This window comes from Pimephales promelas, chromosome 2, assembly GCF_988280905.1.
Source record: "Pimephales promelas chromosome 2, fPimPro1.hap1.1, whole genome shotgun sequence".
NCBI lineage: Eukaryota > Metazoa > Chordata > Actinopteri > Cypriniformes > Leuciscidae > Pimephales > Pimephales promelas.
The window spans coordinates 2,580,248-2,608,071 of NC_142770.1; the positions used below are offsets into that span (position 1 = coordinate 2,580,248).

Sequence of the window (27,824 nt, forward strand, 5' to 3'; positions counted from 1 at the left end):
GGTAACATTACTGCTTGTACTTACATAATACGATCAATAGGTAATACACAATTTGTTAATTGCATCAAATTATTAATTTAAATGTTAGCACACACAGTAGCCGTAAATACGCTAAAAATAAAGGCGGTCCTTGTATTTTATCTCCACTGTAGAAAATGTGTAGGTTTTTTTTTTATTTTAATAAAAGAGAATTTTTAGAATAATGTATTAATGTACTGCCCGATTTTGCCTTATCTTATGCTATCATAAAATTGCTTATATTAAATTTTTATGAAAAAGTATGACATTTATAATACATGAATAAGAGTCACAGGTCAAATTTGATTGACCGCTCACAGCACTACATAACACGCCAGATAGATAGACAGATACTTTTATCTGATCTTAATCTTTTCTCTGCTGAAGGATTCAGCAAATTAACATCAAGTGATTTTAAAGCTTTTTAATATGTGACTTCAGGTCGTTCGTTGTTTATTTCTTATAAAACGTCTGAAACACCTGCAGAATGCAGTCAGCTACAGCAAAGTTTAGAGAGAAACGCTCGCAGGATCTCAGGACAAGTTCAAACGGTTGCTTTAAGATGTTTTTAACTTCTCTAGTCAGTGAGAACTTTATGAGGCACTTGAGAAAATAACACTGATCAGATCTAGTGGACGTTGTGGCCGACCGGAGCTCAAAGTGGTGAAGCTCAGATGACGTGAAATAATCAGTAAAACACATTTATTTTATTCGACGGAGTGGGAACAGCAACAAAGGTAGCTTGTTGGCAAATTGAAAGAAAATAATGAGTTCATAACTGATGTCCGCCCTCTGTTCGTTGATTGGCCGGCTGTTTTTAGGCCGGAGGAGAACTGAGAGATAGGTCGCTTTCTCAGACTGAGTAAACTGAAATTGAGCAGAAGTACGAAGTCTGACGTAGTCAGGCTAGTTGATTGGTCTCAATGCATCAAATCTTAAGGAACCATGGGAAATCATTAACAGCCAAGGCGGGGGACCCTATGCTGTCAAGACCCTATTGGGGTGGGTCGTGAATGGGCCACTAAGGAGAGACTGGCGGTCCATGAGTCACTGCTATACTTCCGGGATTCTTCCCATCGATTTCAAAATGGCGGCTGCGTGAAATCAGCGTATTGGTCGTGAATTAGCGTTGGTTTTTCTCTGGTTCTCTGGCCTCAACCACAGCATGAGCCCTTTCTGTGGTCGGTTAATTTCAGCATTCCCATAAACACTAGCTTATTCGCACTGTATTATGTTGACCTCCGCTAGACTGCATGTCGTCTCTGATCATGTGTCTGTTGGTTTGGAGCAAGTATAATAATATCATCAGAGATATTCTCCACTCTCTCAATAACCTACGAGTGCTGATGTGACTTCATGTTGATTTTTGCTCGCTGGCTGACGACACACTCTCTTGTATCGATATGTACCGTTACGAACAGTAATCGAGACATTTGATCAGAAATGAAGAACAAACGTCCTGAAGAGAGCAGAGACAAACACTCTCAGGATCTCAGGACAAGATCAAACTGTTGCTTTAAGATGTTTTTAACATGTCATTGGTCAGTCTATTTCTGTTGAATGTCATCATTGACTAACAGGAAGTTGAGGTGTACTGGAGCTCAAAATGTGAAATAATCATCTGTAGTAAGACAGTCACACCCATTAACACTTGATGTGCAATTATTTTAGCTGACGGAGTTTCACTTCACTTTACTCTACAGAGCAGCTTCACATCAGCACGTCTGTCATTTTATCAGTTTTGAAGAGTTTGTCTTTTCATATTTGTGGACTGAAACCGATGAAGATGTTTCTCCCTGTTTTGCTCTGCTTGTGTTTCTGGCGTCTGGATGGTGAGTTTAATGTGTTTTTATGACTTCAGTTGTTTCAGTTACTGATATCATGTGGTTAAAAAATATTCACTGTTATTCTCATATAGAAGTAATTCATCCGTTTACATTTTTCTATTCTTTATTAAAAGTTTAAATCCAGGTTTATACTCTTTTTTTTATACTTTTTTTTTTTTTTTTTTTTTTTTTTTTTTCCAGTGTACACTGTTTTTTTAGATCTCATTTTTGGCGATTAGCATTTTTTTTTTTATAATAATTTTATTTGTAGCAGTTTTTTGTACACAAAACATATCCAAATCTCAAAAATGTTTACAGAAAGATTGTTATACATAAAATAAAACTAAACAAACAGCACCCACCCGCCCCCACACCAGACAGGTTTATACTCTTAAACTTATACTTACATTAGGGATTGATTAAATGAAATCAAATAAATGTGAAACTCTAATACCCAATAGTTTAACTGTGGCAATCTTGTTAGTAAGTCTCTCTCTCTTTTTATTTACTTATTGTTCTACATTTACATTTAGTCATTTGGCAGACGCTTTTATCCGAAGCGACTTACAACTGAGGACTAAAGCAAGCGAGTCATCGTGAAGAGGCAAAAACGACGCAGGAAGTTTTTTTTAAGGTTAAGTGCTCACGAAGAGATGAGTTTTCATGTATTATTCTGCATTATGGATGAGGGTGGGGAGACCGTGAATGAGAATGTTCTGGAAAGTGATTTTGAGGCTCTCTGTGATGGTACCACGAGCCGTCGCTCATTGACTGATCGTAGGCTTCTGCTAGGGATGTAGACTCGCAGGAGCAAGGAAAAGTAGGACTGAGCTGAGCCAGTGGTCAATCTGTACGCAAGTCCCAATGCCTTGAACTTGTCTCAACAGAGAGATGAACAGAGGAGCCCTTTTGGGCTCATTGAAGACCAGACGAGCAGCAGCATTCTGGATCATTTGTGGAGGTTTAGTTGCACATGATGGAAGTCCAGCCAGAAGAGCATTGCAGTAATCAAGCCTGGAGATAACCAGGGCCTGTATTGCATGCTCAGTTACGAAAGGCCTGATCTTCCTGATGTTGTGCATTGCAAACCTGCATGATCTAGCTGTCTTTGTAATGTGGTCTGAGAAGGTCAGCTGGTCATCAAAGAGATACGTGCAGCTACTGTGAGATCATCTGGATGAAACGAGAGGTAGATCTGGGTGTCATCGGCATAGCAATGGTAAGAGAAACCATGTGCCTGTATGATGGGTCCCAGTAATTGGAGAAGAGGAGCGGTCCAAGCACTGAACCCTGGGGTACCCCTGTGGTCAGTTGATGTGCTTTGGATACCTCGCCTCTCCATGCGACCCTGAAGGACCTGCCTGTGAGATAGGACTGAAACCAGTGGAGGGAAGTTCCAGTGATGAGAGGGGGAACAGAAAGATCTGATGATTCACAGTGTCGAAGGCGGCAGACAGATCCAGGAGAATGAGAACTGGTGATTCGGAAGCAGCTTTTGCGATACGCAGGGCTTCTGTGACCGACAGCAATGCAGTCTCAGTTGAATGCCCTTTCTTTTTAAGCCAGATTGGTTGATATTCAGCTGGTTGGTCAGAGACAGGAAAGATGATTGGTTGAAAGCAACTCGTTCAAGTGTTTAAGTTACCCGAGCCTGCTTAAAGGATTAGTTCACTTTTGAAAAAACTTTTGCTGATAATTTACTCGCCCCCATGTCATCCAAGATGTCCATGTCTTTCTTTCCTCAGTCGAAAAGAAAAAGAAATGGACACATGATTCAACCAGAATTTTCTCCCAATCAAAAATGAATACTTGGAATACTTTTAAATAAATGTAAAAAAAATTAATTGTGATATGACTCATTCGATAATGCCTGATGCTACAACTTTTTTTTGGTAATTTTCAGTCTCCTAGGTCTAGGATTTAAGGAATGGGTGGATATTCCGGAGCAACTTGGCATTTCTGACTGGCCACTGACCATTTTGGATTATGGGGAAAATGTTCGAAAAACAATGGCTTGCCACTTGGTGGCAATGTATAGGATGATGCACCAGGGTCTTCTGTAGAGGATGACGTGCAACTATGCCATCAAAACCCATGCAAATGCAAGAAAATTCTTTTATAGCTGTCCACTGTAGTGACTTCTATGCACAAAAGGGTTAAAGTCGTAAATGGATAAGTATGTATACATCAAAATGAAGTGCATGGATTTGAAAGGCATGTATTTATGATACGAAGCAGGGTCTCAGATCCTCCTCAGCTCAACAGCGCCACTCAGTCTTCCAATGTAAATCTGTGGTGAGAAATGGAACTGCAGCAAGTTCTAATTGAGAGCCATTAGTGCAGATTTCAGACTTACCCGCTTATTTTCTAGCCAACCAATGGGGACACAATCACAACTATCGCCTTGCCGGCCTTTGGCCGGCCCAGTTTCTCGCTGACGATCGGTAATAGTTGATAAATTAAACTTTTCCCAAAACCTGTCGGGAGTAGGGCCACAACATCACCTCCATTCAAAATGTTTATCAAACACCCTTCTTTGTTCGTGCTTCAGTTCAAATGCCGGGAATATTTTCCACAACAGAGCGAATTGCATCCCGTATGTCCATATCCGCGGTCGTTTTCGATTTTCCCTAACCCAAAATACAATCTTAAACTCGGTGCTTAACGTCTACGTCACAGCTCTCAGCCCGCCCTCTGTTCGTTGATTGGCCGGCTGTTTTCAGGCCGGAGGAAAACTGAGAGACACGTCGATGTCTCAGACTGAGTACAGAATCGAACTGAAATTGAGCGGAAGTACGAAGTCTGACGTGGTCAGGCTACTTATTTTCATGTTCCCTAATGTAAACCCAGAACACGACGATATCAGTCCGTTTCAGATAAGTGTATATTAAGTGGTTGCTACAATAGTTGCTTAGTGGTCAGTAACTATTTGGTATTTTAATCAGCAACTACCTTTATACATCAGGTCAGTAACTATATAGCTGGCATGCCTGTTTTTCCTATGTGGAGTAGCGTGTGGCAACATGATATCATGACTTTTGCGTAAACATTATCTCTACGCATTTTGAGCTATCCGCGTGTATGCGTGTATGTCTACGCCATTAATGTCCCAGTGATTCCGCGTGTCTGTACACGCCGTCAAATGTCCACGCGAAACGAAGCAAAATGTACATCTGGGGAGCGATCTTTTCCTTTCCTAGGATGGTAAGGGAACAGTCATAAATGCCATTAACCCCAGTGACGGGTAGGTTTAGGGGCGGGGTTGAGGTAAGTCACATATTTATATATACAGTAATAACGTTAAGTCAACGGCGTTCATAAACACGCTGAAAAGCGATTATGCGTCTTGATAGCACGCCAAAAATGGAAATACGAATTGGCGTGTCGTACACGCACTACTTCATGAGATCAGTCTGCGTGTGGAATTAATGAAAGCATAAACAATTTAATTTAAGCATGCTCCAAATCAGCCTTTCTCAAAGTGGGTGCCGCGGCACACTGGGGTGCCCCCTAGCTGTCTCAGGGGTGCCGCCAAAAAATTACGTAGGCTAAAAAAAATTTGAAAAAAAAACCCCCCAGAAAAAAAAACAGCTGACATTTCATATATAAATATATTTGAATTTACATTCTTCTTTTTAAACATATGAACATATTAATAAAATTTTAAATTCATTTTAGATAAATATATAAAATTAATCATAAAAAAATCCGTCTCACAAGACCGAAGCAAGACACGCACAACTTGACGCAAGTGACGCAATCCATAGCAACGCGTTATAGCAACACCTCAGACTGACAGAAACGTAAAAATAAACGTGAATTTAGGCCACTTTAGTTACAGCATTATGGATCGTTTTTTGAAAAGAAAATCCCCACAAGAGCCGGGGATTTTTATTTTATTTTATCTGCATCCTGCACTTCATTTGAGTTCTCCTGTTCTGGATTTGTTATTGGGTTCTTGTATTGGGCGGTCCACCTCTTACGGTTTTATGGCATTTGTGTCTCTGATTAATTATTTTGTGAATTACTTTCCAAACCTGTGTTTTTAAAGGTGCTATAAAGTTTTTATTATTATTGTTATTTACAGTTCATATTATGCTCTGTTCATTACTGTTCTGTCTAACTAAACAAGACATTTGCATTTAAATTTGGGTTATGCAGTGTTTTTAAATTATATTTTACACTGGGGTGCCTTGAGATTTTATGCACTTTTGAAAGGTGCCCTGACTGAAAAAAGTTTGAGAAAGGCTGGTCTAGCTCCATAGACTCCCATTAATTTTGCACTCATGGTGATCTACAGTGGAACTACAACCTAAATTCAGTACAATATGACTTAATAGGGAGTGGCCAGGCTCTCCGTAGACGGGCTCTGGTCTGACCAAGAGCCCATTCAAGCCCATTTTCAATCTTTCCAAATCTAGGCACCAATCACAAACGGTGAGGCGGGCTTTACACGATGACGATCGATCTGATTGGTTTTAGGTCTATCCGATTGCGCCATGAGGCATTTGAGTGGCGTCCATTGGTGACGCTCCTTTGGAAATGGGCTGTGATGAACCTTCCCCAGCCCCACTCTCAGTTACGACTGAGAAGGGTCTGGTGTCAACCAGGCGATGTCTGATGTGTTAAGCGATTAGGATATTAAGCTTACAAAATGTTTATTATAAACTAGCGCAAGGACTCAGAATCTGCCCTACCTAGATTCACCACCAGAATAATATGATTAATTTCACAGTTAAATGATTAAAAGTATTTTAGTGAAGCTTCATCAAACCAACATCTAGTGATTTTAAAGGTTTAATCCGTGAATAACTCTGTTCTTCAGGTGTGTTTGGTGATGGTGTTTGGTCAGTGTCAGTGTTTGAGGGAGATTCAGTCTCTCTAAACTCTGACACTGAAATAAAGGATGATGATGTGATTCAGTGGAAGTTTGGAAACACTTTAATAGCAGAAATCAATAAACGGGCCGACAGAATCACTGTATATGATGATGTTCTTGATGGGAGATTCAGAGACAGACTGAAGCTGGACAATCAAACTGGATCTCTGACCATCACACACACCACAATGAAACATGCTGGATATTATAAACTACTGACCAACCGTGAGAGAAAGAGTTTCCATCTCACTGTCTCTGGTGAGTTAAACATTTATTTCACCTGTTTTATGTTTTTATCGGCACATACAATTATTAATCCAAACTCCATTTTGCTTCTGTTGTTTGATGATATTCATTTCCAATTTAAACTTCAAACTATTTATTTGAGTAAACCATCAAATGACTGTTTTTGTTTGTTCTGTGTGTGTTTTGTGAAACAGTAGTGAAGGGAATATCAGTAGAGAAGGGAGATGTTGTCTCTCTACACAATGATCTCACTGAAATGAAGGAAGATGATGTGATTCAGTGGAGTTTTGGAAAGACTTTAATAGCAGAAATCAATAAACGGTTCGACAGATTCACTGTATATGATGATGTTCTTGATGGGAGATTCAGAGACAGACTGAAGCTGGACAATCAAACTGGATCTCTGACCATCACAAACACCAAAACCACAGACTCTGGAGTTTATGAACTTGACATCAACTATATGAAGATGATTTTCACCCTCACGGTCTACGGTGAGTGAAATATCTGTTCCCTTTCAATTCAGTTCACTCCGGCTTTGAGTTTGCTAACGCGTATGAAAAAACCCCTTCCTCCAAATACAACTGAAGTCTTACACTGTAAAACCCAGATAAGTTCAGAATACTCAAATTTTGAACGTGTAGGTGTAACCCCTCCACCTGAGTCCTACTCGACCCGCTCCGAGCGGGCCTCGAACCCATGTCTCCTTGCTCTAACAAGGAGGCTAAAGACTGCAGCCCCTAGCGTCTGTCGCTAGAGCTCGTATTTTACACTGTAAAAAAATTGGAGTAGGATTTACTTGAAAAAACCTTGCTAAACTATCTCACTCAGAAAATGCTAGTAAATTTACAAAGATTTGTCAAGTAAAAACCTAAACATATTTATCAGTAGCTTTAATTAGAAATCTTTAAGTTAAATTTACTTGGAATATTGAATTAAGTAAACGTTACAAAAAATAAGTAATTTTAACTCGGCTTGTAAAAGGTTGATTAATATCGATTTCCTTTGCCTTTGGATTACATTTCACTAAAACAATAATCTTGAATTATATCTTGAACCCCAGTATCAGAAAAGTTGAGTAATTTTTACTTAATTTTATTGAGTTGATATTTACACTTTCATTTATACTCGCTTGAATTGAGTACTGATATGGTATTAAATTCTAGCCTGAACAAACTTTTTCAAGTAAATTACATTGGTTTTTTTCACTAGTATTTACTTCACCAAAAAATCATTTTTTACAGTGTAGAGGGAATGCATTGACACGTGACTTTCCCGCGCGACAACCCCCCTCAGCCTGACCGAGTGGCAAAAGATCTGCTGCGTGACTGGATTTAATAGGGGAAAACTGCGGAAATGCGACTAAATCGAACAAATTTATCAATTTAAACTAAATGTTGGACTCAATATAGTGTTCCTTACAACTTACTAAAGATCCAGTGATTGACATGCAGCCAGGAATCGTGTTGCCTGACATTTATGTTTGCCTGATTTCGACACCGGGGAAATAAAAGCAAGACCTAAACATAAAGCAAATTTGCCTGTGAACGCTTTATATAAATATAATATAGGTAGGTCTAAATCCGGGTGATCACTTATATCAGTGTTATATATAGCCTATATATATATTAGGGCTGGGTAATAAATATCGATTTCTCGATATTAATCGATTCTCATTTTTACGAACCGATATCGATTCTTAAATCTCAAGAATCGATTAGTCATCCTGTTTCATTTGAATGAATGGATCATTGTATTGCGGCTGCGCACATCCAAAAAATCTGCATTTTTTTTTTTTACATCAATAGCATCTAGGTTTATGTTTAACCTTCTATATCAAGTTGTTTAAATGCTTAAATGTGTTTATTCCTCAGACTCTGCCCAATGTTGCGGTCCTACTGAAGCTGTGATCCGATTGGTCCTCTCTGCTCTGGTGGGCGTGGCTACTGTCATCATTCTGGCTTATGACATCAGATCCAGAAGAGCTGAACGAGATGAAGCACATATTCACACATCAGGTGCATGATTGATGATGTCATTTCTCACAAACTGATTTTAAGCTATTATAAATGTATGTCACATATATTAATGGCTTTATATGTTCATCTTTTTCAGGAAGTATTGAAATCTAAAGCAGAACGCTGAACTTTAAAGGTTCTTGAAGTGTTTTTTGTTCTTCTGGTCTTTTTTCACTTCATAATAAATACTGATGATTATTTGAGTTTGTGCTTTCTGTCAGTGTCAGATTTTAACAGTGACAATTTATTGTTGATATTTCTCTCAGATACAAAAATAATAATAAATAAACACAGATCTCACTTTAAACTGCTGTATATTTGCTGTGTGTATTTTCTTGCCTTTATCAATAAAGTTTCTCACTCTGAGGTTCAAGAGTCTCTCCATGATTTGTTCAGAGGAATACAAACTTTATTTATTTGAAATATTTGAGCAGTGTAACAGGTATTTTTTTTCACAGGTGCTTCTTTCTTGCTTCTTATATTATATTCGTTATAATTCTCAAATTTAAAAACAAACCACTCCTTTGTGTGGTTACCATCCAAAAACCAGTTCACTTGATCAATGACACAAATTTGCTTATTTTAACATACTGATGATGCATAAATACATTTTGAAAGAGAAACTTTTTTCTAAGCAATGGCCTACAGCAGGGGTAGTTTGGCAGTATTTTAATTAAAGATAATTACACTTAAGTGTTTCTAACATTTATATCAAAGATATATCAATTATATTCAAATAAATGAAACAAAAGCACACAATTTTGAAAGCATATTCCAATACTTAATGTAACTTTTTAAAAACAAAATTAGCGACAAAACTACTGCACAACAGTGTAAAAATCAGTTAATTATATATATATATATATATATATATATATATAAAATTTCCAGAGACAGGGGCAATTTAGTGTAGTAACATAGAAAAATCCCTATGATGAAGTAATATTCATGCAAACCAAGAGAAGAGATTCAACTTTGTTTTGTGAAAATATATTTATTCTCCGCTCCTGTCGAACATCATCACTGCGTAAGAGACACTCAGAGTCAAGTTAATTGAAACAAATAAGTATTTATTTAGCCTATACTTAAGGACACTGAAATAAACTGGCCAAAACTTGCTGTCCCTATACGGTCAGAGGCCCTGTCCCATATGTTCCTGAAACGTACAAACACGTACACATTTTACTCATTGAATAGGTTCAATGGAAACACATGGCTCAGACCACCTAGTAATCTTCACTAGTGATTAATGTATGATTAAAATTTCCACAACAGAACAAATAGGCAAAACCGTACGCGCTTTAATTGTATATATTTTATTTTTGGGATTATTGGGGTCTCTTTTATTGCAACTAAATGAAAGGCAACTTCATTAGCAAGAAAATGCTTCTATGAAACGCGTATATTACATGTACATTAATGATAGATGCAGTTATGGTGGATATTTACTATAGTGACCACTGTAATAAAAAAAATTGTAAGACTTTAAAGGGATAGTTCACTTTGAAATTAATTTTTGGTATGTTTTTGTTACAGAAGCAGACGGACAACAAGGTAAGTAATAGAGAATCGTCTTTAATTAAACAGCAGAGTGTCAGGAACACTCAATGGGCAGCAATGGATGAAAATGGCAGAGTTCAGATCAGAGTAATACTTGAAAGCAGTCCGTGAATGGAGAAGAGATATATTTCTTTTGTGGACTCGGCAGACGGAGATTCCCAGAACAGATACACACCGTTGTTTGAGACTGACAGACTGATGGCACACACTCACGCTCCCCTTGAATGGACTGGATGGCTTACGGCTTGCACACCACTGAAGCGTAGCTCTGGACAGACTGGAATTGGCACAGAGTACTGGTAAGTAAACACAGGTTAGTTTTGGTAGTGAAACTCGCAGAGAGAAGCACTATGAGTCCGCTTCGTATGAACGAGCCCGGACAATGAGAGGTGCGTGATGTGTGCTTATGCAACACTATCTCACGACCAATTCGTACGAATTCGACGCATGATTAAAAAGTGGCTAATTCGTACTAATTTGTACGACCTCACTCGTACTAATTCGTACGATTTGTCTAAACCCACGTGATGGTTAGGTTTAGGGGCGGGGTAAGGGGTAGGTCATTCGTACGAATTCATACGAATTGGCCAATTCGTAAAATATGTACGATTTAGCAAAATCGTATTAATTCGTACGAGTGAGGTCGTATGAATTGTTACGAATTAGCCACTTTTTAATCATTCGTCGAATTCGAACGACTTGGTCGTGAGATCGGGTTGGCTTATGAAGCAGTGATGTTGATGAGGTGCAGGTGTCTCTCGTTAATACTCTGGTGACTGTGATCGCTGGGTGATTGTGGTGGAAGAACCTGGCCAATCCGTGACATTACCCACCTCCCCAGGGCCCGCTCCTGAGGGCCGAGGTCTCCGACGCCGTGGTGGTCTACCTCGTCCACGAGGTCCAGGATACTGAGGATGACTGGAATGGAATTCTTCTAAGAGCGAGGGATCTAGGATGTCGACTCTTTGAATCCATGACCTCTCCTCTGGTCCGTATCCTTCCCAATCGACAAGATATTCCAGATGACCACCACGACGTCGGGATTGAAGGATTTCTCGCACAGAGTAGATGGAACCTTCTTCCAGCATCAAGGGGGAGGAGGTTCCTCTTCATGACCAGGTTCTGTGGAGGGAATCAGAGGTTTGTGAAAAGCAAAGACATGTGAAATGTGGGGTGAATTTTGTACTGCGGTGGTAGCTGGAGTTTATAGGTGACGGGATTGACCTGTTCCAAGATGGTGAAGGGACCAACAAACCTAGGACTAAGTTTCTTGGAGGGCAGACGCATATCACGAGTGGAGAGCCAAACCTTATCTCCCGGAGCGTAGACTGGACCCGAACTCCTCCTCCGGTCAGCGACTATCTTGGATCTGCGAACTGCCCTCTGCAGATGATGGTGAGCTTCGTCCCAAACCCTCTCGCTCTCCCGGAACCAGTAATCCACTGCGGGGACCTCAGATGGTTCACCGTCCCAGGGAAATAGAGGAGGTTGGAATCCGAGGACACATTGGAACGGTGTGAGGCCAGTCGTGGGTTGCCGCAGTGAATTTTGGGCATACTCAGCCCAGCCCAAGAACTGGTTCCGGGAGTTCTGGTGGCCATTACAGAAAGTCCTGAGGAACCGCCCCACTTCCTGGATCTTCCTCTCCATCTGGCCATTGGACTGAGGGTGATAGCCAGAGGAGAGACTGACTGTCACACCTAGGAGTTTAAAAAACGACTTCCGTACCCTGGATATGAATTGGGGTCCCCTGTCCGATACGATATCTTCTGGGATCCCATAATAGCGGAAGACATGATTGAAGAGAAGTTCAGCAGACTCCAGGGCAGTAGGAAGACCTTTCAAAGGTATTATGCTACGTTCACACCGGACGCGAATAGGGCATCAGGCGCGAATGATTTCAATGTTAAGTCGATGCAAAGACGCTTTACGCGCATGAAAAATTCCTGCGGCGCGGAAGACGCGAATACGCCTCATTTGCGCGTCAAGTTCGCGCGAATTGAGCGTCTGGCGCGTTAAGCGCGATACGCGCGAATGTGCCATTTGTGCATTCACGCGTTTGACGTGAATTCGCGTCTGCCGCCCGAGTTGAAAAATCTGAACTTTGGCGTGAATTCGCGCCACGTTAACCAATCAGGAGCCTAGCTGCTTGCTCACGTGGTGAAGTGTCTGGATGCTTCAATAAATTATTTTGTTAATATGACTAGTGGGATTATGCACAACAAAGCAAATGTTTTATCACTTAAAACATTATTTCTATATACGAGACACGTTCATTTTGTATTGAATGTTATTCATTCCATAGCTAGATTATTATGTTGTAAAGACAATCAACATGCATAAATTCGTTTCTGGATGTGAGAGAGAGAAAAAAATAACAGAACAGGTTAATAACTTTTGAAGGCTGGCTCTGTTTATCATCAAAACAAAAATAAATGACAGATAGATTAGATGGATGAGGGGCCGGGCGAGGGTGATCCTCGCTCCGATGTGGGACAACATGTCATCAAACTGGGCGCGTGACAGGCGGAAGTACCGCTGACAGCGGCCGTCATCCAGCGCAGCTCCTGGAGCGAGCGAATGGTGAAACTCGCCAAACGGTTCGGCTCCGAAGGGTCCGGTGGACACAAATATACGGCGACGATGATCCCCACGCCGCTGTTCTGCTCTCCAGAGTAAATATAGAGCGGTAACTCTCTCGATGAATGCTCGGTCGACATAAAAACAATGGCCGCCAGTGATTCGCGGGTCAATGTATAAACAACCCGCAACCGACCGACGTTTTCAACTACCCGCCCGCAACTCGGACCGCAAAAAAAGTAAAAAAAATATTGTACCCGACCCGCTTCCTGACCGCATTTTTTTAAAGTAGTAAATGCTCATCGGAGCGTTATTGGGCCATAGACGTATAACAACACAGCATCGCAAGAAGACGTAGCCAACACATAAAAAAGGCAAAGCCAGTCATCATCTTTCATTATTTCAGCAAATGCCTCCCACACTTTTACTCTTTCTATTTGTGTATTTGCGGAGCTTCCACTCCCCAGTCTTCACCTTTTCTCTTGCCGCCTCCATCTCTCTGCAGACTGTAGTGATCGTAGACATGGCCGGTTCGTGAACGAATCGTTCTTTTGAACCGGTTCTTTTTAGTGAACCGGTCGAACCAGTACACTCGAACTGAATCGTTCGAACCAGTTCGCGTCTTGCGTCAGTGCTGCTGATCCACAAGTTACTAAAGTTACTCACTTTCAGACAAGCCTGACAGTCGCCTCCGAATCGAAATAAATCAATATCCTCAATTATATTTTACTCCAGTAACTCCAACAGTTCACTGAACCGAGACATGTTGGTGCCACTGTTCAGAGAAGTGATGAGCACGAGCAGCTGATACTGCGTGCGTATACCGAACGCACAGGGACAGCGGTTCTCGAATCACCAGTATAGAACCGAGAACTGTTTAGACTGAGCTTGTGTGTTATCTTCGTGCCAGTTATTCAGCCAATAATGTGTAGAGCTGTATATTTCATCAAAAATTGTGTCTAGTACTATATTAATACAAATGTATCTTTTTTCAAACGACCCGACCGACCGCGACCCGAATATCATTAAAAACATTTTTGGATGACCCGTAACCGCGGGTGACCGCGGGTGACCGCAGGGACCTGCTCATTTCGGATCAACCCGCGCATCACACGCGCCAGTTTCGCTCTTGACACGCGAAATAACACAAAGTGGTCAAGCGTCAAACTAGACGTGTCAGGCGCGAATTTGACGCGCGATTCGCGTCTGGTGTGAACGTAGCATTAGTCTGCAGAACTTAGAGAAATGATCTACTATGACGAAGATACAGGTATTTTCATCTGATGACGGTAAATCGGTCATGAAATCTACTCCTAGATGTGACCAGGGGCGGTTAGGGATTGGTAAGGGATGGAGCTTCCCTGCAGGTAGATGTCGGGGGCTCTTGGACATGGCACACTCCTTACAACCTCGTACATACCTCTTCACATCCCCTGCCAGCAGCGAGATGGTGTTGTTGGCCCCAGGATGCCCAGTGCCCAAGGAGGTGTGAACGGTGTGAATGAGATCTACCCGTTGTGCCCTAGGGATGAACTGACGGTTTGGTGGGCAGCCCGGTGGAGTTAGTGGGTTAGGAGTGGCGACGGCTGGAGGAGCAGACCATTCGATGGGACTGACGATGATATCTTCGGGTATAATAGATGTGGTTGTCTCAGGAGTTTCTGTGGAATCATATAATCTAGATAAGGCATCGGCTCGAATATTCTTAGGACCAGGACGATAGGTGATGGAGAAGTGAAACCTTGAGAAGAATAATGACCATCTGGCTTGACGAGGACAGAGACGTTTAGCATCACGGAGGTACTGGAGATTCTTATGATCAGTTATGACTTGAAACGGATGAGTGGCACCCTCCAACCAATGTCGCCACTCCTCTAGGGCTAGTTTGATGGCCAGGAGCTCACGATTGCCAATATCGTAGTTCCTCTCCGCTGGGTTGAGTTTCCGGGAGAAGTAGGCACATGGATGGAGTAATTTTGGTGTTCCATGGTGTTTGGTCTCAATGCATCAAATCTTAAGGAACCATGGGAAATCATTAACAGCCAAGGCGGGGGACCCTACGCTGTCAAGACCCTATTGGGGTGGGTCGTGAATGGGCCACTAAGGAGAGACTGGCGGTCCATTAGTCACTGCTAATATACTTCCGGGATTCTTCCCATCGATTTCAAAATGGCGGCTGCGTGAAATCAGCGTATTGGTCGTGAATTAGCGTTGGTTTTTCTCTGGTTCTCTGGCCTCAACCACAGCATGAGCCCTTTCTGTGGTCGGTTAATTTCAGCATTCCCATAAACTCTAGCTTATTCGCACTGTATTATGTTGACCTCCGCTAGACTGCATGTCGTCTCTGATCATGTGTCTGTTGGTTTTTTGGAGCAAGTATAATAATATCATCAGAGATATTCTCCACTCTCTCAATAACCTACGAGTGCTGATTGTGACGTCATGTTGATTTTTGCTCGCTGGCTGACGACACACTCTCTTGTATCGATATGTACCGTTACGAACAGTAATCGAGACATTTGATCAGAAATGAAGAACAAACGTCCTGAAGAGAGCAGAGACAAACACTCTCAGGATCTCAGGACAAGATCAAACTGTTGCTTTAAGATGTTTTTAACATGTCATTGGTCAGTCTATTTTTGTTGAACGTCACACCATTGACTAACAGGAAGTTGAGGTGTACTGGAGCTCAAGAGTGTGAAATAATCAGCTAGAGTTAGACAGTCGCACCCATTAACACTTAATGTACAGTTAGTTTAGCTGACGGAGTTTCACTTCACTTTACTCTACAGAGCAGCTTCACATCAGCACGTCTGTCATTTTATTATCATTCACAATTTTGAAGAGTTTGTGTTTTCATATTTGTGGACTGAAACCGATGAAGATGTTTCTTCCTGTTTTGCTCTGCTTGTGTTTCTGGCGTCTGGATGGTGAGTTTAATGTGTTTTCATGACTTCAGTTGTTTCTGTTCTGGTAACGTGGTTAAAATATTTAATTAAGTAATTAATCTGTTTACATTTAAATCCAGGTTTATACTCTTAAACGTATACTTACATTAGGGATTGATTAAATGAAATCAAATAAATGTGAAGCTCTAATACCCAATAGTTTAAGTCTCTCTCTTTTTATTTACTTATTGTTCTGCATTTACATTTAGTCATTTAGCAGATGCTTTTATCCGAAGCGACTTACAACTGAAGAGGCAAAAACGACGCAAGAAGTGTTCATAATGTGTAGCATAAGCCAGACAAGCGAGGATTAAAGGAAAAGGAACGATTCTTTTTGGTTAAGTGCTCATGAAGAGATGAGATTTTAATTTCAAAAATCTGAAATTATCGTACATTATGGGATTTTTTTCATTATTGATCGTACAGAGGTCAAAATTATCGTACAAATACGATAATTATCGCACATCTGGCAAACACTGTGTTGGAGCGAGAGAATGTAGGACGGAGCTGAGTCTGTGTCAATCTAAGACGTCCGTTGGAAATGGGCTGTAAATGAACCTTCCCCAGACCCACTCTCAGTTACGACTGAGAAGGGTCTGGTGTCAACCAGGCGATGTCTGATGTGTTCAGCGATTAGGATATTAAGCTTACAAAATGTTCATTATAAACTAGCGCAAGGACTCAGAATCTGCCCTACCTAGATTCACCACCAGGAGCCACTAAGCTACTTGTGCCGCTGCAGAATATTATTAATTTCACAGTTAAATGATTAAAAGTATTTTAGTGAAGCTTCATCAAACCAACATCTAGTGATTTTAAAGGTTTAATCCGTGAATAACTCTGTTCTTCAGGTGTGTTTGGTGATGGTGTTTGGCCCGTGTCAGTGATAGAGGGAGATTCAGTCTCTCTAAACTCTGACACTGAAATAAAGGATGATGATGTGATTCAGTGGAAATTTGGATATAGCATCACTTTAATAGCAGAAATCGATAAACGGGCCAACAGATTCACTGTATATGATGATGTTCTTGATGGGAGATTCAGAGACAGACTGAAGCTGGACAATCAAACTGGATCTCTGACCATCACACACACCACAATTAAACATGCTGGATATTATAAACTACTGACCAACCGTGAGAGAAAGAGTTTCGATCTCACTGTCTCTGGTGAGTTAAACATTTATTTCACCTGTTTTATGTTTTTATCGGCACATACAATTATTAATCCAAACTCCATTTTGCTTCTGTTGTTTGATGATATTCATTTCCAATTTAAACTTCAAACAATTTGAGTAAACCATCAAATGACTGTTTTTGTTTGTTCTGTGTGTGTTTTGTGAAACAGTAGTGAAAGGAATATCAGTAGAGAAGGGAGATGTTGTCTCTCTACACAATGATCTCACTAAAATGAAGGAAGATGATCGTATTCAGTGGAGGTTTGAAGATGAAGACACTTTAATAGCCGAAATCAATAAATGGGCCGACAGATTCGCTGTATATGATGATGTTCTTGATGGGAGATTCAGAGACAGACTGAAGCTGGACAATCAAACTGGATCTCTGACCATCACAAACGCCACAACTGAAGATACTGGAGTTTATGAACTTGACATCAACTATATGAAGATGATTTTCACCCTCACGGTCTACGGTGAGTTAATAAATATCTGTTCCCTTTCAATTCGGTTCACTTCAGCATTGCGTTTGCTAACGCTTATGGAAAAACCCCTTCCTCCAAATACAACTGAAGCCTTACACTGTAAAACCCAGATAAGTTCAGAATACTATTCTGAACAAAATTTGAGTATTCAGAACCGAGTCCTACTCAAACCGCTCAGAGCGGGCCTCGAACCCGGGTCTCCGACGTGAGAGTCGGACGTTCTAACAAGGAGACTAAAGACTGCAGCCTCTAGAGTGCCTATTGAGATCAGAGGAGTGAGGTTTACTTGCACAGCAACTACTACACTCACCCCCCTAAACCTCACTCTCATCCGGGTCACGGCACCAATGTAACCCCTCCACCTGGGTCCTATTCAACTCGCTCAGAGCGGGCCTCGAACCCGGGTCTCCGGCGTGAGAGTCGGGTGCTCTAACAAGGAGACTAAAGACTGCAGCCTCTAGCGTCTGTCGCCAGAGCACCTATTGAGATCAGAGGATCACAGCAAGTACTACATTCACCCCCCTAAACCTCACTCTCATCCGGGTCACGGCACCAATGTAACCCCGCCACCCGGGTCCTATTCAACTCGCTCTGAGCGGGCCTCGAACCCGGGTCGCCGGCACGAGAGTAGGGCGCTCTAACAAGGTTTACTTGCACAGCAACTACTACACTCACCCCCCTAAACCTCACTCTCACCCGGGTCACGGCACCAATGTAACCCCTCCACCCGGGTCCTACTCGACCCACTCCGAGCGGGCCTCGAACCCGGGTCGCCGGCGTGAGAGTAGGGCGCTCTAACAAGGTTTACTTGCACCGCAACTACTACACTCACCCCCCTAAACCTCACTCTCATCCGGGTCACGGCACCGATGTAACCCCTCCACCCGGGTCCTACTCGACCCACTCCGAGCGGGCCTCGAACCCGGGTCTCCGGCGTGAGAGTCGGCCGCTCTAACAAGGGTTACATGCACAGCAACTACTAGCTGGCCTCCGTTACACTGGCAGCTTTAGCATATCACTACTATGCTGTGAAGCAGGGGAGTCTCAAGACGTTAACATTATTGCCCTGATTTGAAGTTAAAATTACACTATTAGCAGTGACTCTAAAATAGCATTCAAAATGTGCATTCAAAAGCACTGGGGAAATGCGTAAAAACAGTGTTTCCCAATGATTAAAACATATCATTCATAACATTCAAAAAGCAAATTCGAAATGTTCACAGATGTTTTTATTTAACGTTATTTTCAAGTTGTTCCGTTAATTTTGCGCAGAGCCAATCTGCTGGGCTTGAGACGTGTGTCTGGGCCTCGGCAACATAGGCTATGTTTACACGCACAACTTTTGTTTCAGTCGGACTGAATTCATTCCGATTGATGAGTTTACTTGAATGCTAAACAAGAGATCGGGATGATGTGCGCATTTATGTGTCACAAGCTATAGACCCCTTTTGCGCCGACGTCACGGCGCTAGCTGGAGGCAAAACAAAGTGAAAACTGGAGGCGGCCAATACAAAACAGCACAGATTCAGCTACATAATGAGCTTAAATAATTGTTACTATTATTAAATGTCATCTTGTTGTGTTGTTTGGTGCAAGAATTGATGAAAAATGAATATGCTGTATCTGGAACTTTTATTTCTAGAAAATATTCACATCATTAAAATCGCACTGTAATGTCACTCTTTACGTTGTCGTGGTCTCGGCGCTGGCTCGGCAGAACTGCGGATCGTACACACAAGTCTTGTACAGGACCATAACGGTATCTAAAGATTTACATGCCCTCAGTTTCTCTTTACGATCGGTTTCTCTATAAGGTAGGTGTAGAAGTCAGGCCACTCACCCGAGGTAACGTACGTTAATCCTGTCAGATCGTCCACGCATTGAGTGAGCGTGTAGGCGGCTACGGGTCGGCCAATCTGGTTCCGTCTGTTAAAAATAACTTTTGGAAATAACAATCGCGGTCCTGAACACTGAGTGACCTTACACATTAAGATAATATCGGATTTTCTCCAGTCATTGTTAAAAAAACAAGCTAAAAATCCTTGCTAACTAGCGTTAGTGAAGCGGCCAGAGGGATCGTTCTGCCTCCACCTAAGCTCCGCCCACAAAAAAACGTCACCATGTTTACCAACTGTAAAAGGGTCTATAAAGCTCAGATCTTACAATATCAAGTTGCTGAAGTCAGAATTTTGAATGAATGAAGTTCAAGTGCCGCCTTATATAGTGGTGGAAGCCCATATTTTGCGCTCTTGAACGCCATTGGCCAGTGTTACTGGCGTGATTGGAGGTAGGGGTTTCTCCATAAGCGTTAGCAAACGCAATATCTCGTTCCCTCAGGGAGCTGGGGTTACGTGAGTAACCATATATGTTAACCATAGATGACTAATTAGTTAAAATTACTAAATAGCATTTTTTTTTACATCAATAGCATCTAGGTTTATGTTTAACCTTCTATATCAAGTTGTTTAAATGCTTAAATGTGTTTAAATGTGTTTATTCCTCAGACTCTGCCCAATGTTGCGGTCCTACTGAAACTGTGATCCGATTGGTCCTCTCTGCTCTGGTGGGCGTGGCTACTGTCATCATTCTGGTTTATGACATCAGATCCAGAAGAGCTGAAGGAGATCAAGCACATATTCACACATCAGGTGCATGATTGATGATGTCAGATCTCACAAACTGATTTTAAGCTATTATAAATGTATGTCACATACATTAATGGCTTTATATGTTCATCTTTTTCAGGAAGTATTGAAATCTAAAGCAGAACGCTGAACTTTAAAGGTTCTTGAAGTGTTTTTTGTTCTTCTGGTCTTTTTTCACTTCATAATAAATACTGCTGATTATTTGAGTTTGTGCTTTCTGTCAGTGTCAGATTTTAACAGTGACACTTTATTGTTAATATTTCTCTCAGATACAAAAATAATAATAGAGACACAGATCTCACTTTAAACTGCTGTATATTTTATGTATTTTCTTGCCTTTATCAATAAAGTTTCTCACTCTGAGGTTCAAGAGTCTCTCCATGATTTATTCAGAGGAATACAAACTTGATGTATATTTTAAATATTTGAGCAGTGTAACATCTACAGCTTTATTTATATATATTTTTTTATTTATTTATTTATATAAATAAATATAAAAATATTAAAAATTATAATATATTTATTTATCCAAAAATCCAAAAACCAGTTCACGTGATCAATAGCCGCGTTTCCACTGCCGGGCCAGGGCCGGGCCGTGCTAGTGCGTGCCAGGGCCAGTCGCGTTTCCACTGTCACTTCCGGGGCTTGATCGGGGCTTCCTCAGGGCCAACGGCCAGGATTTCTGGCCCGTCGAATACCTTGGGCCAGAGCAGGCCAGCTCGTGCTAGAGGCGTGCTCAAGGTAAAAGGCGGAGTTTATCGGTGTTATGGAACGTTATGATCTGAAGCAATGCACATTTCACTTTTTATTAGGGGTGTCCATGTTTAAAATTGCATAACCGAGTGAAACCTTTTTGCTCGGTTAAGTGGCGTCAATAAATATTTGCTCAAAACTTTTGCGTTTTTTTCTGAATGTCAATAAAAAAATATTGTGAAATGACAGCGTTTCCGTTAACGATGTTATGCGACTAAAACATCTTTTTTTTCTTTCGCGATAAGTCATTCCAAAAATAATGGCAACGGACGTTGGTAGTCTATCAGCCACCGCACTATAGACCCCAGATAGCAAAATTTGTCTGGCCCACCTCTGGGCCTTATCCTTGCTTCAATTCTGGCCCAGTTCTGGCTGGGTCCCCGGCCCAAAACAGGCCCAGCACACTGACAACGGACTCAAACCACTTCCTCTGGCCCAGATGTGGCCCACACCCTGTAAAATGACTCTTATTTATTGACATGGCCCAGGTCTGGCCCAGGCACTGTAAAATGACTCTTATTTATTTAAATGGCTCAGTTCTGGCCCAGGCACTGTAAGACGGATCTGGCTGAGAGTCGGCTGGGTCCCCGGCCCAGATGTGGCCCACAAACTTGCAGACAGTGAAACACAAATTCAACCATTTAAAAAAGGGTTTTTATTATAAAATTAACAAATACACTTTAATATAAACATGTATTAACAATGAACAAAATACACTTCATTAACATTTAACAACAGCACAATTTTTAAACAAAATAATTAGTAAATTATATTTATTATATATGTTTAAAAGAAAAACATCTTTCTCTTTCACAAACAAACTTATTCTTTAACAGTTTACAAATTCATTTAGCAAATGTCACGTCACCATTAAATGTATAGCACTATACAGTAATGACTGTTTCAAAGCAGCTTTACAGGGTTAAACAGGAAAATGATCAATGATGCAAAAAAAGAGTTAAATTTGGCTGTAAAGCTGCTCCAAAAAGAAAATAGTGTCATTGTTCAACTGAATTTAGCTGTGTTGATTCAATTCTGTTCAATAACTGTATAAAGTATATCAAATATAAAAAGAGTCCATTTTCATTATTAAGCAGCTCTGCAGAAAACAGTGATGTCATCCCAGCTCAGTTCAGTTCTCATATAATGGTGTCAATGCAAGCCGATCAGTATTAAGAATAAGTGTCCCGATAGGGTTGGTGTCCCCAACTAAGCAAGCCAGAGGCGACAGTGGCAAAAACCCAAACTCCATCAGTGACAAAACGAAAAAAGAAAAACCAAGCTCAGTCGGGGGCCAGTTCTCCTCTGGTCAAACAACGAACCTGGTGTGTGTTAGGATTCCAGGCTGCTTCACAAGTCAGATTGTGGATTGATATAATTTAGAGTATTTTATTCAGCTCCTTTTGTTTGAAGATTGGAAAAGATTACACCAAGGTAAAAGAGTAAAACTCGAGAGCATGTAGATGTGAATTTGAGAACTTGTACAATAAATATTTGTACTTGTACAATAAAATTTACACTCACAGCTCCAACGTGAAAACCTCCAATGTGAAAACCCTGTATTAGGCATTCGCAACTTTTCAAATCTGCCATTGCAATTTTTTTAATTGCCCTGCCTTTCTCTCACCGCCACTGTTTGCAAATGCACAAGTTGGTTAAAGGGTTAGTTCACCCAAAAATGAAAATTCTGTCAGTATTTACTCACCCTCATGTTGTTCCAAACCTCTATGTGTTTATTTGTTCTGCTGAACACAAAGGAAGATATTTGGAAGAATGTTTTAATCAAACAGATCTCATTCCCCATTGACTACCATATAGGAAAAAATACATACTATGGTAGTCAATGGGGAATGAGATCTGTTTGATTAGAACATCCTTCCAAATATCTTCCTTTGTGTCAGCAGAACAAATAAACACATAGAGGTTTGGAACAACATGAGGGTGAGTAAATACGAGCCCGTTCTCATCCTTTAACGTCATAGAACACTATGTGCAAAAACGGCGCTATACTACGCACATGGCACCCTTTATCGTTAATATAACACGCGAACCCAAGACGTTATAAATCCTTTAGCGTGAATATGACACGCACACCCTACCCCACACCTAAACTTAGCCCTCACAGCGCGTGTTATATTAACGATAACGGGTGCCATGTGCGTAGTATAGCGCCGTTTTTGCATATAGTGTTCTATATGACGTTAAAGGATGAGAATGCGTTGGTAAATACTAATAGAATTTTAATTTTTGGGTGAACTAACCCTTTAATATATTGCAAAAATAGTTGCCAAGTCAATGCGTGAAGATTTGAAATAGCAATGGCAGATTTGAAAAGTTGCAAATGCGTATTGCAAATGTGAATGAACGAATACAACTTTGTGCCTGTCGTTGTATTTCTTTGAAAGGCATTTTACACATTTGTGACTACTTGACTGCAGCTTCAAATTCAGAATACAGGTTTGTGACTATTGTCGGTGAGTGAAAATCTCAACATTCAACAGGTTTTCAAGTACAAATATTTGTTGTACAACTTCTTAAATTCACATCTATGATCTCCAGTTTTGCTCCTCCTTTACCTTCATAAGATCACGCCGGCGTCGGTGAGAGGGGGGTTGAAGCTGGCTGCTGGGTCTGTGTGGTGGACTGGACTGTTTCTTGTGGATCTGATCCGATAACTGTGCCGAGGACTGTTGTGTCAACGAGGTCTTCACAGGCTTTTGTTTCTAGTAGGTCTTGTCTAGTTTTGATATCCTCGCCTGGCATTCAGGCTGCTGTGGTCATCTTAGGGGGCAGGTCCATCTGGTCTGGATGCAGAATAGATCCGGATGTCTACAGTAGCCTAATCTTGGGATCAGAATGAGACAGAGAGACTAACATTAACGTACACTCTTAGAAAAAGGGTTCATTGGGGTTCTATATATGAAGCATAGGGTTCTTACTCAACTCCAAAGAACCTTTTTATGCTAAAAAAGGTTCTATAATGACAAGAAAGAACCCTTTTGGCACAAAGGTTCTTTATAGGCTATTATTCATTCAAATATGACATTATTCTGCAACATTTTGTAGCTGTAATTAAAGTATTGTTCATTAAACTGTTGTAGTAAGTTAATATCACATTTTAATCATGCTGATTTTTGGAGGAGAAAAACTGAAATGGCACTGACTCTTCGTGTGATGATTAACTACATAATATATATATATATATATACTGTATATATAATCATTTTCTAACCTCCATATCTTGAATTTTGTGATCATCCACATGCATTCAAGAATGTAGATGCCATACTTCTTTCGATGTAACAAGTACATTTGATGTAAGCTACCTTTAACGGATGTGAATTAAAGAAATGTGGGAGTGTGTTATGTTTATGCTAGGTTAAAGAGTTGTGTTTTTAATCTAGATTTAAACTTATCTTGTGTCTGCCCCTCGATCTGCTGCCAGTTCATGGATCCCTCAATCTCCATTTCAGCAACATTAGCCATGAGGGTTTCTCTGAACTGCATCTTTTAAATAAAGGAATACATATTGTGAGGTCAATGTTAAATCTTAAGCATTAGTTTAAGCACATATGTTTGACAAATGTTGTTGCCAGAGTTCACGCAGCAATTTAAAATATTGGTAACACATTATAATAAGGTCTCATTTGTTAAAATGAACTACAGTAACATTAACATTGACCAATACATTTGTTACAGTATTTGAAGAGTTCAGATGCAAAAGCCTTAAGTGCTATTTGAAATTTTCTTCTAGAAAGATCATTTTTATCAAGCTTGTATATTTAAGTTCAGTAAATTCACTTAAATGGCAATGAAGATTACCTATTAATTGTCATTTAAGTGAAATTACTGGACTCCAAATGGCACTGAGGCTTTTGAATCTGAACTCTTCCTCTATTCATCTTTGTTAACATTAGTTAATAAAAATAGAACTGCTCACTTTTGATTTAATAATGTATTAGTAACGTCTAAATTAAAATGAAGATTAATAAATGCTTAAGTATTGTGCATTCTTAATCCATGTTAACTAATGTAGTTAACTAATATTAACGAATGAAACCTTATTGTGTTACCAAAATATCTGTAAAAAGTGTTGGTGTCAGATTCCAAGTAGTTTCAGATGAAAGTTTATGTTCGCTTGAAACGTCATCATCCCCACTGCAGTAAAACTGTTAAGAGAACTACCATTTTAATAACATTATACAGAGATACGCATTAATATTTTTCTTTCACCCTAAGACTAAGCGCTGCTCTAAAAGCAGATTACGTTACATTCAAAAACACAAGACGTGCCAATCAATGAATTAAAAAGCTGCACTCATTTTCCAGATTCTCTTGTGTATCTATAACGCTTTTCCGTTTCGGAGTTCCCCACAGGAGCGTTAAAACCAAATAAATCATATTTTTAATTTCAGATTGAACACGTCTCCGCGAGTGTACTACGGTCAGTGTAGCTCGATTCGATTCACAAATAAATGACTCTTTTGAAATGTTAGTGAATCAAATCAGAAAGAGTCGCCTGTATAGAGACCTATGGCGCCGAAAGCGTAGTCCGACTCCTATGATTCGATAACTAATCACTCGTTGAAAAAGACGAATTCACTGATTCATTTTTGCAAACAAAATGAAATATAACTCGATATCATTTCATTAGCCAACATTACAGTGCACTGGATACAGCACAGCAGTTTTTCTAATAAAAAAGTACACAATCATCCTATAAAAGGGACCGTTAGGCCTTCTCATCAACACTCCCTCCGGGACTGAATGGGGATTCTGAAGTTAGCTACTTAATTATCAGCGCAAACATATTTGTATAAACGCAATTTTCATATTGACAATTTACACATCAAACAACTCTAGAACAATAAATGCATTATATTACTTACTGTTTGCAGCTGAATGATTCCTCTCGCTCCTTAAAACGTTGGTCTGCGTCTGCACTGCAGGATCTTCCTCAGGATTTAAATTAACCGCCAAAACCTTTTATCAGGCGGCTGAGTTCCTTCATTCTAGTAGTGGCCCGCTTGTGACAAAACTAAATCGGGCCGATGGTAAATACACACAGCTACACCGAGCATGGATCTGACACCTGTGCAACTGCTTTCAGCCGATACTGGCCCATACACAAAACGCCGTCAGTCAGCCAGATGTGTTATGCACAGTCGGCAAGGATCTGGCCCAGTATCTGTTCACCGATGCCGACAGTGAGCCGACACTGACGCATTTCAGCCGGAATCGGCCCAACTGTGCTTGCTATCTGGGACATTATTATTAGCCTATTTATGGACGTGCGTGTTATCCAAGCATTAATGGCAGGGAAAGAGACTCCATCATTTCTGCTCCGAGGTCTTGATTGTGGCATTTCTTTGAGGTTTTGTCTAGTAGGCTATTCCACATCTTTTATGAATTTTAAAAAAGAACTCTGCCTTATGTCCAAACGGTCTACTTTTTGTGTTCATTCGTTTCCCCTTATTTAATCCGTTGGCCTAATTGCAAAATGAAAAATGAACGGTTGTTGTCTTTTGTAAAACGCAAAGTTGAACACCAAAATGTTCATTTTGAACTAGGTAAATGCTGCGCAAAAATATATAGGCTATATATATAGGCTATATAGGCTATCGACGAATTTTCAGATATTTGTTAGATTTTTTTGCCCCTTTAAACATTTAAACATTGATTTATAGGCTATAATAGGCTAAATGTGCCTAATAATAAAATAATATAAAATAACGAGGCATTAATTGTTTATTAATATAAACTATTGTTTTCTAAATCATTTTCGGCTAAAAACTCCGGATGCACATTTAGAGAGAAATTAATTAGCTACATAATTACATAGTCAGAAGATATTGGCTTTCGATTAGAATTTGTTCGTTTTAAATTGGACATTTAAAGCTTTAGTCTACAAAGGCTGCAGACTAAAGCTTTAATGTCCAATTTAAAACGAACAAATTCGAAGGCGGTCGGTGGCTGTTTCAGTTCTCGCGCTTCAGTTCACGGAGATCATGAAGCCTGATTGTTAAAGCACGTTTTCTTGTTATTGTGGGTTTACGCAAATAAATGTATTTGCGAATATGTATTATTATTTTCTGTATGACCAGAAATGAAAGAGTATTTTAAGTTGTTTCCACTGAAAGAACTGCAGTGAAACATATGCGTCAAAAATAGGCTATTGTGTTTATTTGTGCTTTGTTATTGGATAAAGGCGTCTTATATGCAGACTAATAAAATGTTACAATAATGATTATTATTATTATTATTATTATTATTTGAGGACAGAGTTTTTGCGAAATGGACGTGTTTACAATGTGCTTATTTTCAATTGCCAATTTCAGTTTGAAGGGTGATGGAAATGTGGCTTTAACTGCTCCGTACTTACTGCGTTTTATCTCTATAATTAATTTCGTTTCAAATGGGATCCAAAGTTATTAAAGGTGTTAAAAATTAAAAGGGCCTCGGTTAACGGTTAATGAAAAACTCGAAAACGTGCAGCCCTACTTTTTATATCGCGCAAAAAAAAAAAAAAAAAAAAAAAAAAAAAAAAAATCGCTGCTTGAAATGGAGAATCGCCTGTACTGGTCTGTCGAGGATACCAAAGCTCTTCTGAGCATTTGGGCAGAAGAAAGAGTAACGTTACGACGTCAATTTGACGCCGTGTGAAGAAACAGTCCCTCACCCGTCCCCCT

General features: G+C 40.3%; 1 protein-coding gene across 1 annotated transcript; it reads left to right on the forward strand.

Moving 5' to 3' along the window:
- The first annotated feature begins 247 nt into the window (after positions 1-247).
- Positions 248-20,745, forward strand: LOC120486390 (uncharacterized). Its single transcript, XM_089121711.1, has 8 exons — positions 248-1,850; positions 6,670-6,981; positions 7,164-7,463; positions 8,844-8,987; positions 16,927-17,244; positions 17,423-17,728; positions 20,242-20,385; positions 20,483-20,745. The coding sequence occupies exons 1-8, from the start codon at positions 1,799-1,801 to the stop codon at positions 20,497-20,499; spliced, it is 1,593 nt and encodes a 530-aa protein (XP_088977837.1). The 5' UTR covers positions 248-1,798; the 3' UTR covers positions 20,500-20,745.
- The last annotated feature ends 7,079 nt before the right edge of the window (positions 20,746-27,824 follow it).